This window comes from Mytilus edulis, chromosome 11 (assembly GCF_963676685.1).
Source record: "Mytilus edulis chromosome 11, xbMytEdul2.2, whole genome shotgun sequence".
Taxonomy (NCBI): domain Eukaryota; kingdom Metazoa; phylum Mollusca; class Bivalvia; order Mytilida; family Mytilidae; genus Mytilus; species Mytilus edulis.
Genome location: NC_092354.1, coordinates 74,777,193 through 74,791,850, shown reverse-complemented (window position 1 = coordinate 74,791,850; position 14,658 = coordinate 74,777,193). Strand labels below are relative to the sequence as shown.

Here is a 14,658-nt window from a genome sequence, read left to right as displayed (position 1 = left end):
ACAATTCAACTAGATATTTTTATCGTAAGATTTATTTTACACTTAAGATATTTTGGTGAAAAGGGTACAGGTTCCTACCTTAGGACAGGTGCAAACAAATACAGCAGGAAACATATTTTTCACCTTTCTCAAAAATTATCTCTCTATGAACTTTTCATTTCCTTTTAGATCTATATAAAGGTCAGCAGTATAAAGTACGGATAGCTGCTAAATCTGGACATTTGACCGGGAAGTCTACCAACTGGCTAGTAGCAACACTTTCTGGGGGAAACAGAACAAAGATTCAGAAAGGTAAATCATAGTCATACTTAGTTAGTTTGTTGGTTAAAACGAATATTCAAGACTAAAATTGAAAAAGGGAATGGGGAATGTGTCAAAGAAACAACAACACGACCATAGAACAGACAACAGCAGAATGTCACCGATAGGTCTTCAATGCAGCGAGAAATTCCCACACCTGGAGGCATCCTTCAGCTGGACCCTAATCAAATATATATACTAGTTTAGTGAAAATGGATGTCATAATAAACTCCAAATTATACACAAGAAACTAAATTTTAAATAATACAAGACTATAACAAAGGCCAGAGGCTCCTGATTTGGGGACTGACGCAAAAATGCGGCGGGGTTAAACATGTTTATGAGATCTAAAGACTAACCAGATGTAGCTATGTAACACAATGTTGGCTAGAACTTTATCTATTTAGATGAAAAACAATGTCAAATGTACATGTGTATACTTCATTAGAAATTACCAAAAAAAATCTTGCCAAATGACCTTAACAGTAATTTTTGGTGCATGACAATAAAATATACACTTTCTTTCAAAGAATAAAAAAAATCGATTGATTTTGACGATCTAGTTAAAGTTTTTTTCAAAAAATAACAGTAACCATAATTATTTGCAACCTCTGAGGAAACAACAAAATGAATATTTTGAAGAATCACAGAAACAAAATGTATTTTAACCAATTTAACACTAATAATAAGTTAAAATGACTTTTGGATGACTAACAGTAAAAGCCATTCTTCCTTCATATACATGTACAGCTGTTATCAAATCAAATTCATAAAATTAGTATATCTGAATTATATACATTAACTTTAAACAATTTTTTTTTTATATAAATAAAAAGATATTTAAATGTATAGCTAATATTACTGTATGAATATCATATATTTGATGAGTTATATTTTTTGTAATTCTCATGCATGTTCTTGAAAATAAAAAAATAATATAAAAAATAATATCAGTAAATGTATATACATATATATATTTGATGTGTTATAGTTTTTGTAATTCTCCATGTCAATTGCATGTTCTGGTAAATAAAAAAAAAATATAAAAAATAATATACATATATCATGTAATTGTAAATTTTATTTTTAGAACATTGTTTGTTACTCTTTTTTAGATGATGATGAAAAAGACGATTTCATCCAACCTACCTCAGTGCAGGATCAGTTACAAGATCATGATACTCTTGGTAAGTAGTAGCCAGTGGTCAGCTAAAGCCTGCATTCGGGTGTGTAATTTCCTTGCTATGATGAAGACCAATTGGTGGCATTCTGCTGTTTTCTACTCTAATGTCAGGTTTGTTAAGATGGTACCTAACACTACAGGGAGATAACTCTGTAAAATCAACAGAACGTTTTAATGACGTGTTCTTAAGGTAATATTAAACTTCTCAGTGATCAAAATAAGTGTTTGTCAAACTGCTATATAACCAGTGTAATTTTTCTGACAAAACGGTTGGTTCAAATTTTTTGAAATTTTTATATTGTGACAAAATTTCATGAAAATTAAACTAGCCAAATTAATTTTAGTGAAAGTGTTGGGTACCACCTTAAACAAAAGCAGAGGACAAACCTTTATCAGTTGGGGCACGTATAGTTACAACATTCATTACAAGCTGGATACAGGTTTGAATTTAGATCATGATTAAATATTTGAAACATAATACTAGGTTTGACTACATTTTGATGTCTTGACACAGAATAAATGTAGTCAAACCTAGCATTATGTTTCAAATATTTAATCATGATCCCAATTCAAACCTGTAGTCCAGTCAATCTAGCATAAATTTTATCCTAACCTTGAATTAATTTCAACAGAAGATTTTTAAGTTTTAATCTTTACCATTATACCCCAAACAAAAAGTCCCATAAAATCTAACTTGAGGAAAACTAAAAATCATGATTTTGAAATTCCTATGGAGATTTGCATTGATATGGGAGATAACTCTGCAAAAAAGCAGAAATATTGATAAAAATTGATTCAAAATTACAACTTAACCACTTCTGTTCAACAGAATGTATTGATTCTTGATATTTTAGCCATCTTTCGCGTATAACAAACAACTCTAAAGATGTTTTCATATCTTTTATCCAGCTACAACCTAGATTTCATCATTCATTAGTTGACCATTTATTAGACTTTTCAGCATGTCAAGGTAAAGAATCTCAAATTGAATAAAAATAATTAAGCATATATTTTTCTTTTTGAGGTTTAAAGTTTCTTTTAACGCTTATAATTTACAGATATAAACAATACTTAATATTCACATTATTTTTATGCAGTTAAGCTGCATTATGCGAGCACTCTAGATTTGTGTTCTACCCAATAAATCCTGAAATACTTGCCATTGTTATTATTTAGCTTGTTACTATGTTATATATAACTAATTGAACACTTTTTTAATACTTTTTATTCTGGATTACAAAAAAAATGACCAGAAAAACCTTAGATGATCGTCGATTTATCCAAAAGTTTTAAAGTTACACATTGGAAGTAGTGCTTATTAAAAATCCTTGTGTAGTTCATTATGACTTGTGCTTTTAGCTAAGATGTCAAAGAACAATTGTATGAAATATTTAATCGCCGAAAATCTCTGAAGACAAGCAGTTTAGATTTCCCAAATGACAAAAGTCGTAGGAATATTGTTTGTCATCAATACGTAGTACAACTACGTCAGTAGTCTTATATAATTCAACTGTTCATGCTGTTGGCGGCAATTTCAAATTAGAAAAAGAAATTTTCGTAGCTTTTCAATTTGGAGGCAGGTGTACAAATTAGCGGTGGTCCGAGACCTTCCACTTTTGCAAGCGGAATTTCGACTAGGATAGTTGGTTTCTAGCTACGCCCGACGTAGTCGCCTTACATTTGAAAGAAAATAAGAAATTACTTTGCAAACCTTTTCACCATGTTCACCAAAGTCTCCACTTAAAAAACTTATTTTTATCATTATTATTCATGACAGCGATGATCATTTTGTTCAACCGCTAGCTTTATACAGAAAATCGCCGACAAATATTGTATAAATTCGAGTAAAATCGTATCTGATTGACAAAAACAACATTGTAAACACATAACAATGGCGGCCGTGAAGACAAAATTTTACTAAATCGGTTCCGATTCCGGAAGCGGATAACGGTAATTCCGGGTTTGGCGATCATTTACAAAATAAATCCAAGCAGGTGAAAAAATACATCTATGCATGGTAAATGAATATAAACACTAGTATTGTAAACCAAAAGATATATGTAAAAGAAAGAAAAAGCAGAAAAAATATTTTATTCAGAAACTAAAAATTACTTTTTGATAAATTTTAATTTAAAAATCCAATACAACGTGACAGCTGGGAACAGTATATCTAACAATATACATGTTCATGGTCACAGTCTAAATTTTCTTTATAAATGATAAATGATGATAATGCATGTGAGATGCTTTTAAAGTGTAAACATATTACTGCAATTTCGAGGGGTTATTTGTTTTTTCTCAATTTTGAAGGGTCAATTAAAGTAGCTGAAAGTTTCATTCTTTATTTTCATAAATAATGCAACTATATTATATATACCTTAATGTAAGTAAATCATATGATATATAGGTGGCATTCTTTGGACCACTCTACCCCCTCCTGTTTGATAACTTGGAAACGGTCGAGCTCCCCACCCCTAAACCATATGAGGGGCAGATCCAGGATTTTAGGTTAGGAGGGGCGCAAACTTAAATTTTCGCCAAGCAGAGCGAGGCTAAAAAAAAATTGAGGTAAAATTATGGGAATTTTCTTTATTAAGCTGAGAACAACCCATGCTTTGCAAATTTAAGGGGGTGCAAGCCCGCAACCCTCCCCCGTCTGAATCCGCCCCTGCATATATTCAAGTATAGGACAATATAATAAATAAAAAATGAAATATAGGGGAGTCCCTGGAGTTACCCCACCCCTTCCTGTTTGAGAACTTGGAAACGGTCGAGATCCACATCCCTTAACCATATATATTCATGTTTGTGACAATATGAAAAATCAAATGAAATATAGGAAGAGTTGCTAGGGGTCACCCCACCCCTCCTGTTTTAGAATTTAAAAATGGTTGAGATCCCCATCCCTAAACCATGTATATTCATGTATGGGACAATATAACAAATCAGATGAAAGATAGGGGAGTCCCTGAGGTCACTGTTCACCCTCCTGTTTGAGAACTTGGAAATGGTCAAGATCCTTACCCCTAAACCATATATACTCGTGTATGGGACAATATAACAAATCAAATGAAATATAAGGGAAGTCCCTGTGGTCATCCCAACCCTCCTGTTTGAGAACTTGGAAACGGTCGAGATCCCCACACCAAAACAATATATATTCATGTATGGATCAATATAACTAATTAAATGAAATATAGGGGGAGTCCCTTGGGTCACCCTACCCTTCCTGTTTGAGAACTTGGAAACCAATGAGATCCCCCACCCTAAACCATATATATTCATGTATGGGACAATATAACAAATAAAATGAAATGTAGGGGAAGTCCCTAGGGTCACCTTACCCCCAGTGGCGGATCCAGAAATTTTCATAAGTGGGGCCCACTGACTGACCTAAGAGGGGCCCGCTCCAGTGATTCCCTATATAAGCAACCAATTTTTTTCTCAAAAAGGGGGGGCCGGGCCCCCTGCCCCTAAATCCTCTGCCTACCCCTACCTGTTTGAGAACTTGAAAACCGTTGAGATCCCCACCCCTAAATTATATATATTCATATGTATTGGACAAAATAACAAATCATTTACATTTACTATGGGCAAGTCAGTCAGACCTCATCTTTGATCCCTGTTGTAGTGAACATTTGTCTGATTCGTGTCTCATAACTTTTGTACTATAGAACACAAACTCAGTTTTCTTTCCAGGGAAACCAGTCCATTCATACTATAACATATTCATACTACGTCAAATTGAACTTCTAGCAGTCAAATAAAACCAAGGTTAACTACCAAGTAGAACAACTGCAATCATTGGGAACTTGTACCACTGCAGACTCACCATAAAAAATATACATTGATATATGCATTGCTTTTGAAACCTTGATAACATATAAATTATTTGCCTTAATAAATAAATCATTAGATAAACATGAATGTACTATATATGAATGTTTAATGTTGAGGCAACATTGCCACAGTTTTCATAATTACGGTTGCCTTGGTTTTTAAAGCAATTGCTTTTATGCCGTCGTGTATGGCCATCTTTGTGACCCAGATCAGAGACTCCGCCCAGATCAAGCCATAGTATTTTGTTAAACAGGCTCCTGGTCAGTCATTCTTTAACACCTATGTATGTTTTCTTATGCAATACATAGCTTGAAACTTTAAAAAAAAGTTAGTGGATTTAAGAAGTTTCAGAATATGTTCTTGTAGATGTATTTTTGTATTTAAAGGGTCAACCGTTTGACTATCAAATAACATAGAAGTCCGAGTGAAAAAAAGTACATTTTTATAAATGCGATTCCGTTTTCCGCCGTTCGTACGATGTTTCAACAAAATATGGATTCATTTCAGTTGTTGATTTAGTATTGAAAATTTAACTGAATTATCTCCTAATAAATACGATTTTTTATGTTTAATTTGTGTTTCTTTAAGAGGTCAGGTGCTCTTGTTCATTCATAAAATTATCGTTCATTCATACATTTATCGTAAAATCAAAATCACTACACAGGTTAATGCGTAGTGTCAAATTATTACCTGTAATCTAAAAATAGACAAACTTTATTTGCGCAAATAATTTAGCGGAACGAAACCCTTGTTGAAAACACATAACAATAAGTTCGTTTTCCTTTTCTGTCAAAACTCCGTAATATTTATCGATCACCTTACTAATGAAATGGACCCGTCCAAACGTAGTAGATGCCAAGTCGGTCCAGATGAAGAGATATTTACAATTTGGAATTTTCTAGTTTATTAATACATAGATTGAAAAAAAGTACGTCTTTTTAAATATCATGATCAAAACTGGGTTTGCATAACAAATGTCAGATGAAACCATTATCCTCGTCTTTTCAGTGAACAAGTCCACTACGTTTGTTGACACTCGACGGTCCACCGTGTTAGCAATTTTATTTCACATGTTTTCGAAATATTGAAGATCATTTTTCGCAATGTTTCCTGAAAATTGATAAATATCAAAGCAACGTAGAGCTGTTTGTTCTTGTTCGTACAATAAAATTGAGAATGGAAATGGGGAATTTGTCAAAGAGACAACAACCTGACCATAGAAAAACATACAACAGCAGAATTAAGGTCACCAACAGGTCTTCAATGCAGCGAAAAATTCCCGCACCCGGAGGCGTCCTTCAGCTGGCCCCTATAGTACAATATATATACTAGTTCAGTGATAACGATTTAATGTCATGTTTGTCTGTGATGACCCCCCTTTTCGGGATTGCATGAGAATTGTAGTTATCTCGTACCCACATGCACTTGTTTCTATCCATAGGAAGGTCGACTATCCATATAAAACTATTTATATGTATAATCGACCTTCCTATGGATAGAAACAAGTGCCTGTGCTCGTATCGCATCAGAAGGACACATATCAACTGAGCAATAATGTTAGGAACTTAGTTTTAAAAATGATGACAAAGTAACATTATGAAAATATTTTTATTAAGCTGAAATATACATTTATTCTTTACATGTTTATGTCTTGTAAGATATTTTATTTCTTTCCCAACATTTGCTGTCTGGAAAGTTGAAATGTTTTAACTTAATCATTTGTGTTAATGGTTAAATATAAGTTAATAATGAAAATTGTTAAAATTAAATCAATAAAGGAAATTATTGCCAAGGAAGTTACAAACACTACCAGGGGATAATCCATGATGATTTCTTTTTGAGTTATATGTTTCAGCACATGTATATTTGACCTCAACTTTAGCCTGGTAAACGTGTTGTCTCCTTGTGAAATATAAAACATATTAAAAATGACTTTCTGCTAAAGTCTTTTATTTATATAAAGTTAAAACCTTCTTACTTTTAACTAGACAACACTCATGTCAGGTTTAATTCTTGTATATATGTGGATGAAAAATAAAAGTCCCCAAACATTAACATGGCAGCAATTGCTTTTACAGCCTTTAAGGCTTTGTTGGTTAACTGCCATCAGCGCTTACAGCGCTTTGATTTCAAAATGAAAATGGTCACAAATCCATAAATTTGCAATTTCTTTAATGAAAAATGTACCAAAAACAATAAAATACCCATAACACTTCAGTTTTGTACATTTCATGAGCAGAAGATATATAATATAGTCAAATACGAACTTATAACCCCATCAAAGCATCATATTTTACATGAATTTAAGAAAATCTACCAAAAACTAACAAAAATAAGGACTCATTTTTGCAGAGTTATCTCCCTTTCCAATGTTAATTTTCATAAATTAAAATGCAAAATTTGAGTTTTCCTTAAGTTAGATTTTATGAGACTTTTTTCTGTGTATGTTTTGGGCTTAGCGCTATAGATTAGAATTAAAACATTTTCTGTTGCAATTAGTTTTAGGCTGCTCCCTGCATACCATTTTTAGCTCACCTGTCCCGAAGGGACAAGTGAGCTTATGCCATCACTTGGCGTCCGTCGTCGTCCGTCGTCGTCTGTCGTCGTAAACTATTTCAAGAATCTTCTCCTCTGAAACTACTGGGCCAAATCAGGGGTTAAAAAATCCACTAGCCCGACGTCCGGGACTACAGCATTTAGGCCTCGGGCAACCAAAACTTGTAACCCAATATGCCTGACGGACTAGTAACAAAAAATTCTTGGCGTTTCCAAAATAGTAGGTGGAAAATCCCCTCATCACTATTCTATCTTAGCCAATCAGATTCGACTACGTCATCCGGGATTCCCAGAATTTGAACTGATTTTGTAAAAGTTTTAAAATAGAACAAATAACTCGGGGTGGATCCCGTACTTTCAATATCGATTTGTCAGTACAGGGGGTATTGTACATTGCTTATGCAACCAGAGAAATATAATGTAACCTGATTGTACCAGTAACCTCCTTCTGAATAATTTATTGTAATATAAATGTGAATCCCTTTTGGCAGCAGAAACCTGACTTTTGTCATAGATATAAATGTGTAACATGTGCACATGTTATGGATGCGATTTTGTTTTTGTTTACATACTGTGAAGCCTCCAGAACCAAGACCTTAACGAAAACTTAAACTTGATGCAATAATATTTCATCAATCATGTTTATCTTCATTTATATTCAAATTAATTTGATTTTTGAAGAAGTAAAATTTATAACAAATATAATTTCAGTTTAGAGACTGTGCTCAGTTTGTTATCTATTTATAGCCCACAATTAGCTTAGCTAATACATAAATGTAAATATGGATATTACTGCACTTCATTTATAAAACAATTATAAAAGACACAAACTCTGAAAGGTGATATTTATTCATATAAATATTTGAGGTCATTTGATTTATTTTAATATAGAACTTTAAAACTGAAAACAAATATGAGCATTACATATAACCAGCTGATAATTCTTTTACACAAACGTGATGATGTATCTCAAAAATCACTCCAATCCTCTTTAATATAACCATGTATAGCAGTGGCCAAGACTTGTGCCATCTCAGGATTTGGTCAACTCATTATTACATAATATTGAATTATCGATTAATTGAACATGTTGAATATATCTGCTAATGGGATATTTTTTTGCTGACATAAGTTTTGGGTATCCAATTTGCTAAGATCTACTACATGTACAACGGATAAAAATTGTTAAGTTTATAGAATTCATTGTATATTGCAGCAAACTCTGAATTTGTACGGCATACTCCAGGTCAATTTTGTTGGGCTAGTAGTTCTTCCAACAGGGCTAGTAAAATCCTGCTACCAATTGGCCCTGGGCTAGTGAGCTATAACAAAATTTCTTAACCCCTGCAAATACTTTCAAACTTTAACTGAATGTTCCTTAGGGTATCTAATTTATGAATTGTATCCGAAGTTTTGATCTATCAACAAACATGGTCGCCATTGCTAAAAATAGAACATAGGGGTCAAATGCAGTTTTTGGCTTATAACTCAAAAACCAAAGCATTTAGAGCAAATCTGATTGGGGTATATCTGCCCTGAAATTTTCAGATGAATCAGACAACCCTTTGTTGGGTTGCTGCCCCTGAATTGGTAATTTTAAGGAAATTTTGCTGTTTTTGGTTATTATCTTGAATATTATTATAGATAGAGATAAACTGTAAACAGGAATAATGTTCAGCAAAGTAAGATTTACAAATAAGTCAACATTACGGAAATGGTCAATTGACCCCTTTAGGAGTTATTGCCCTTTATAGTCAATTTTTAACCATTTTTCGTAAATCTTAGTAATCTTTTACAAAAATCTTCTCCTCTGAAACTACTGGGCCAAATACTTCCAAACTTCAACTGAATGTTCCTTAGGGTATCTAGTTTGTAAATTGTATCCGAAGTTATGATCTATCAACAAACATGGTCGCCATTGCTAAAAATAGAACATAGGGGTCAAATGCAGTTTTTGGCTTATAACTCAAAAACCAAAGCATTTAGAGCAAATCTGACATGGGTAATATTGTTTACCAGGTCAAGATCTATCTGCCCTGAAATTTTCAGATGAATCAGACAACCTGTTGTTGGGTTGCTGCCCCTGAATTGGTAATTTTAAGGAAATTTTGCTGTTTTTGGTTATTATCTTGAATATTATTATAGATAGAGATAAACTGTATACAGGAATAATGTTCAGCAAAGTAAGATTTACAAATAAGTCAACATTACGGAAATAGTCAGTTGACCCCTTTAGGAGTTATTGCCCTTTATAGTCAATTTTTAACCATTTTTCGTAAATCTAAGTAATCTTTTACAAAAATCTTCTCCTCTGAAACTACTGGGCCAAATACTTCCAAACTTCAAGTGAATGTTCCTTAGGGTATCTAGTTTGTAAATTGTATCCGAAGTTGTGATCTATCAACAAACATGGTCGCCATTTCTAAAAATAGAACATAGGGGTCAAATGCAGTTTTTGGCTTATAACTCAAAAACCAAAGCATTTAGAGCAAATCTGACATGGGTAATATTGTTTATCAGGTCAAGATCTATCTGCCCTGAAATTTTCAGATGAATCAGACAACCTGTTGTTGGGTTGCTGCCCCTGAATTGATAATTTTAAGGAAATTTTGCTGTTTTTGTTTATTATCTTGAATATAATTATAGATAGAAATAAACTGTAAACAGCAATAATGTTCAGCAAAGTAAGATCTTCAATTAAGTCAATTGACCAAAATTGTCAATTGACCACGTAAGGAGTTATTGCCCTTTAAAGACTTTTTTCACAATTTGTTCATCATGTTGACTTACTTTAAAAAATCTTCTCCTTTAAAACTGCTGTATCAATTTCAGCCAAACTTATGCTAAATGAGTTTCAGAGTATCTAGTATAAATTTTATTTTTTATTTCCTTGTATGTCAAGAAACATAGCTCCTATGGCTAAAATTGAACATAGGAGAAAATGATTATTTTTTTTGGCTTTTGAAGAAAATAGGACGATCCAAAAAACATTTAAATAAATTGAAAAGCCAAAATAATCATTGATGAGAGATTTAACCAAAAGAATTAAGGTGAGCGATTCAGGCTCTTGAGAGCCTCTTGTTTTTGTCATTTGGCTTATTTATTAACTCAGATGCTCAGATGTAGAAATAGGTTGGGGTGATGGAAGGTTGGGTGAGGGATAGGAGACCTGGGCCTCCTTTTGTGTGAATATTTTGTTTATTATTTAGCTTATAGGGAATCACTAAAGCATGAGTGAAGGGTCCCTCTCCCCTCTTAGGCAGTCAGTGCTCCCCCCCTACCCCCCTCCTTATTTTTTTTTAGATTTGCCACTGCTACTCAGTGGCTGTAGAACTATTAACAATATCTTAATATTATATAATGTTTTCATTGTTTTAGACATTATCAGTGTGGAATTGAATAAAACAGATAATACATACTACGACCACAATGTTACAATGACGTGTATAGTCAAATATCATGGTAAAGGTGAAAGGTCAATACTGTTAACAAAAGGTGATGACCTCAAGGTCGAAAGGATAGGAGCATGGTTTGTAGGTTTCTTTATAATGATGAAAAATATGTTGTTCATTTCTTTAAATCTTCTTTTTGATGATCTGTCAGTAATACATATACAATGAAGTAGTGACTACTTTTACCAAATATTCTATATAGAATTATAATCTGCTGTAAAATACTAGAGTCGTTTTCACAAAATTACTTACGACTAAGAATTATCTCCTTATTTTCATATTTTAAGGTGGTACCTAACACTACAGGGAGATAACTCTGTAAAGTCAGCTAAACGTTTTAATTACATTGTGTTGTAAAAGGAATATTAAGCTTCTCAATGATCAAAATTGGTATTTGTCAAATTGCTATTTAACCAGTGTAATTTTTCTGGCAAAACAGTTGGTTCAAAATTTTTAAAATTTTTATATTTTTGTTAAGGTGTCAAAGTAAATACTTTGACTAAATTTTATTAAAATTAAACGAGCCAAATTAATTTTAGTGAAAGTGTTGGGTACCACCTTAAGACTGCTTATAAAATTAGTATAATAATGGAAAACATTACAAAGGTTTAAACTAAAAGTATATGGAATATCTTCTTACTAGTCAATGCTATAATGTTAAAGAAAGAATTACTTCATAATTTTTAGTTGGAAGATTTTTACCATGTTTACAGGCAAGGTCCATTTACGAACAAATATATTTGTGTGTAAAGAAAAATCGAGAAATGCCATTAGATGAATTCTAGGATATTAATTGTGATTTCAGATAGATATATCTGGTCGTCACTCGTTTGAAGAATTTGAAATTGAAGAAGAGGGTAAGACAACATTGGTGAAAAAACTGCATCTTTGGAAGCTGAAGACATCAGACAGCGGGCTGTATAAATGTCATGTACTCAATACTGATTCATCAGCTTCATTAAACTTTACAGTTACAGGTAATATTCAAGGATGTTCCCTCCTCTAGGTTTGAATTTTTATCAAATATTTAGAATCCTCTGACACTGACATACCAGCCAACTTTTCAAAATGCCCATGGGGGATGCAAGATGGCTCTTATAGTCCTACAAAACCTTCAACATGTTCAAGGGAGCCTTCACATATATTTTAATGTTGTATTTAGGCTTCTTCATACTTTTACAAGCATATTGCCATTGAAAATTAATTGTTTTGTTTAAAACTGTGGACAAATTTCTCTTTTAAAATTTCCATTTAGGAGCCTCCATGGGGGAAATCCCAACACAAATAGTGACAGTTGGCAGGTATGCACTGATAGAACTCATGTTGTTCCTAAAACTTTTGAATGCAGATTAATTCAACTGCACCATTTAGAACTTTTGGTAATAAGAAGAAAACCTCTATAAAAAGAATTTTATGTAAATTTTTTTTTAGAATTTCTGTACTCTGTAGATAAAACATCAGCTGAGTGTTACAATGTTAATTGTAAAGTATGTGCTATATTTGAATCGATTACAACACATACTTTGTACTTTGAATTTTACAACATGTTGTATGAAAACAAATATCTTCATCACACTTTACAAAAAAACTCCTGAACAAAATGATGGCATAATGGACAGCAGCTTTACAGTGATGAGTTGTAATTTGTCAAGAGACTTTTTGATCTGTCAAATGTCTAAGTCCTGTTTACTGATACTTAAAATCGCCAATGGTGGTATTATTGTGTTATGTATATTCTTGTTTATTTTACAGATGCCTCACCAGGGCCACCAGAAAACATTCAAGCAGAAGTGCTATCCCATAATTCCATAGGTGTATACTGGTCCCCTCCCACCAACAGTGCTAATTTCCCTATGACCTATGAAGTTCACTGCTGGAGGGAAAAGTTCATGTTTGAATATGATTACAAACATTTTGTGGTCACAGATATTGTGGATCCTCAATACGTTATTCATTCATTGAAGTACAATACAAAATATCACATAGGAGTTATAGCTGTTAACCAGTTTGGTAGATCTAATTTTAGCCATGTGGACAATGTGACGGTCACTACATTAGATTTGCCACCGCTGAAAATAAGAAATATTCGTATTATTAATCCAGTGGTAAGCATATAAACTTTAGTGATAAAAAATAATTTTAGAAAGTAAATTAGATCGACCCACAAAATTGAGTTAAAAAATATATAGATAGCTATTAAAATAGAATGCATCCATCCAAAAATCACCTTATGATCTGAAAGAGTGGGAAAATATGTAGAAAATAGGGAATTAAATCTGGTTTGATGTTGTCATCTGATCATGATGTACCCTGGTATTAGTTATGCTGTTTCAACTAATGTATTTTACTTCTGATATCAATTATTACTTTTCTCAGAATTTTTTCCTTTTTTATTCAGGTAACCTTGAATTCTGAGGACAGATTCAGTTCAGTCTGTGAGTATATAACATTTGAACAGATCTCATTTACATATTCTGTTATCAGTAAGGGTTTATACAAGTCATTTATATTTATTTGAAGATGTAAGTAATATTTACCTTGAATAAGTGAATTTATAAGATTTTTATTAAATTTTTTAGGTTTGAATTACCTCCCTTTTACCATCTTCTCCAAAAAATAAAATATACAAGTAAAATGCTTTACAACCTGAAAAACATGCTTAATTATAATTTTTTTTTCTGAATTTCATAATAATTGTTGAGCCTGCAAATTTTGTCGCAGATCTGGCAGTAGCCACACGGAAATGAGTTATTCAAGAGTAGAAAAAAATGATTGTCTAAGTGATATAACTTTACCTTCAATTTTCTATCCTTGTACTAATAAACAAAAAAAAACCTTTTATAAGTATTACCCCTGACTTACTAAATTGGACTATAGCATGTAATTAGATGTATATACTATTTCTGATTATTTGATAGTTGAATGCTTCAAACAAATTCATTTATGTTCATTAAATTAGAAAAGATTTGAGGTATTTTTAGAAGTTTGCCTTTCGTGATGATGTAGAACAAGTCATTCAACATATAGAGGCATTTGACATTTGAAATAATATACATGTGTTAGATACCCAGTCAGCCGTAAGCAGTTGAGCTAAGGAAGTACTTCTTTAGCTCAGTTGGTTAACACATGCCTTATAACACAGAGGTTCCGGGTTCAAGTCCTGGTGGAGACATGCAATTTTACAAGTAGAATCATGCTCTCCGGTTACACATGATGTAATAAGTAATGTTGAATATTTTCATGTATTTTAGCACCTTCTCCAGTAGAATCAATCCCAACAACGACCTCTGTAACAGATACTGTAGAGGAACATTCTGGTACAGTAAG

The 14,658-nt window shown here is 32.6% G+C and overlaps 1 protein-coding gene across 3 annotated transcripts in view; it reads left to right on the top strand.

The window, feature by feature from the left end:
- The window catches only part of LOC139496278 (neogenin-like), a 229,785-nt gene that overhangs the window by 9,120 nt on the left and 206,007 nt on the right, over positions 1 to 14,658 (top strand). For all 3 annotated transcript variants that reach the window (XM_071284776.1, XM_071284779.1, XM_071284778.1), the window contains 7 exons: positions 169 to 291; positions 1,416 to 1,487; positions 11,258 to 11,412; positions 12,137 to 12,308; positions 13,084 to 13,436; positions 13,730 to 13,766; positions 14,583 to 14,653. In XM_071284776.1, the coding sequence (XP_071140877.1) occupies positions 169 to 291; positions 1,416 to 1,487; positions 11,258 to 11,412; positions 12,137 to 12,308; positions 13,084 to 13,436; positions 13,730 to 13,766; positions 14,583 to 14,653 (983 nt within the window). The remainder of the gene's footprint in view (positions 1 to 168; positions 292 to 1,415; positions 1,488 to 11,257; positions 11,413 to 12,136; positions 12,309 to 13,083; positions 13,437 to 13,729; positions 13,767 to 14,582; positions 14,654 to 14,658) is intronic.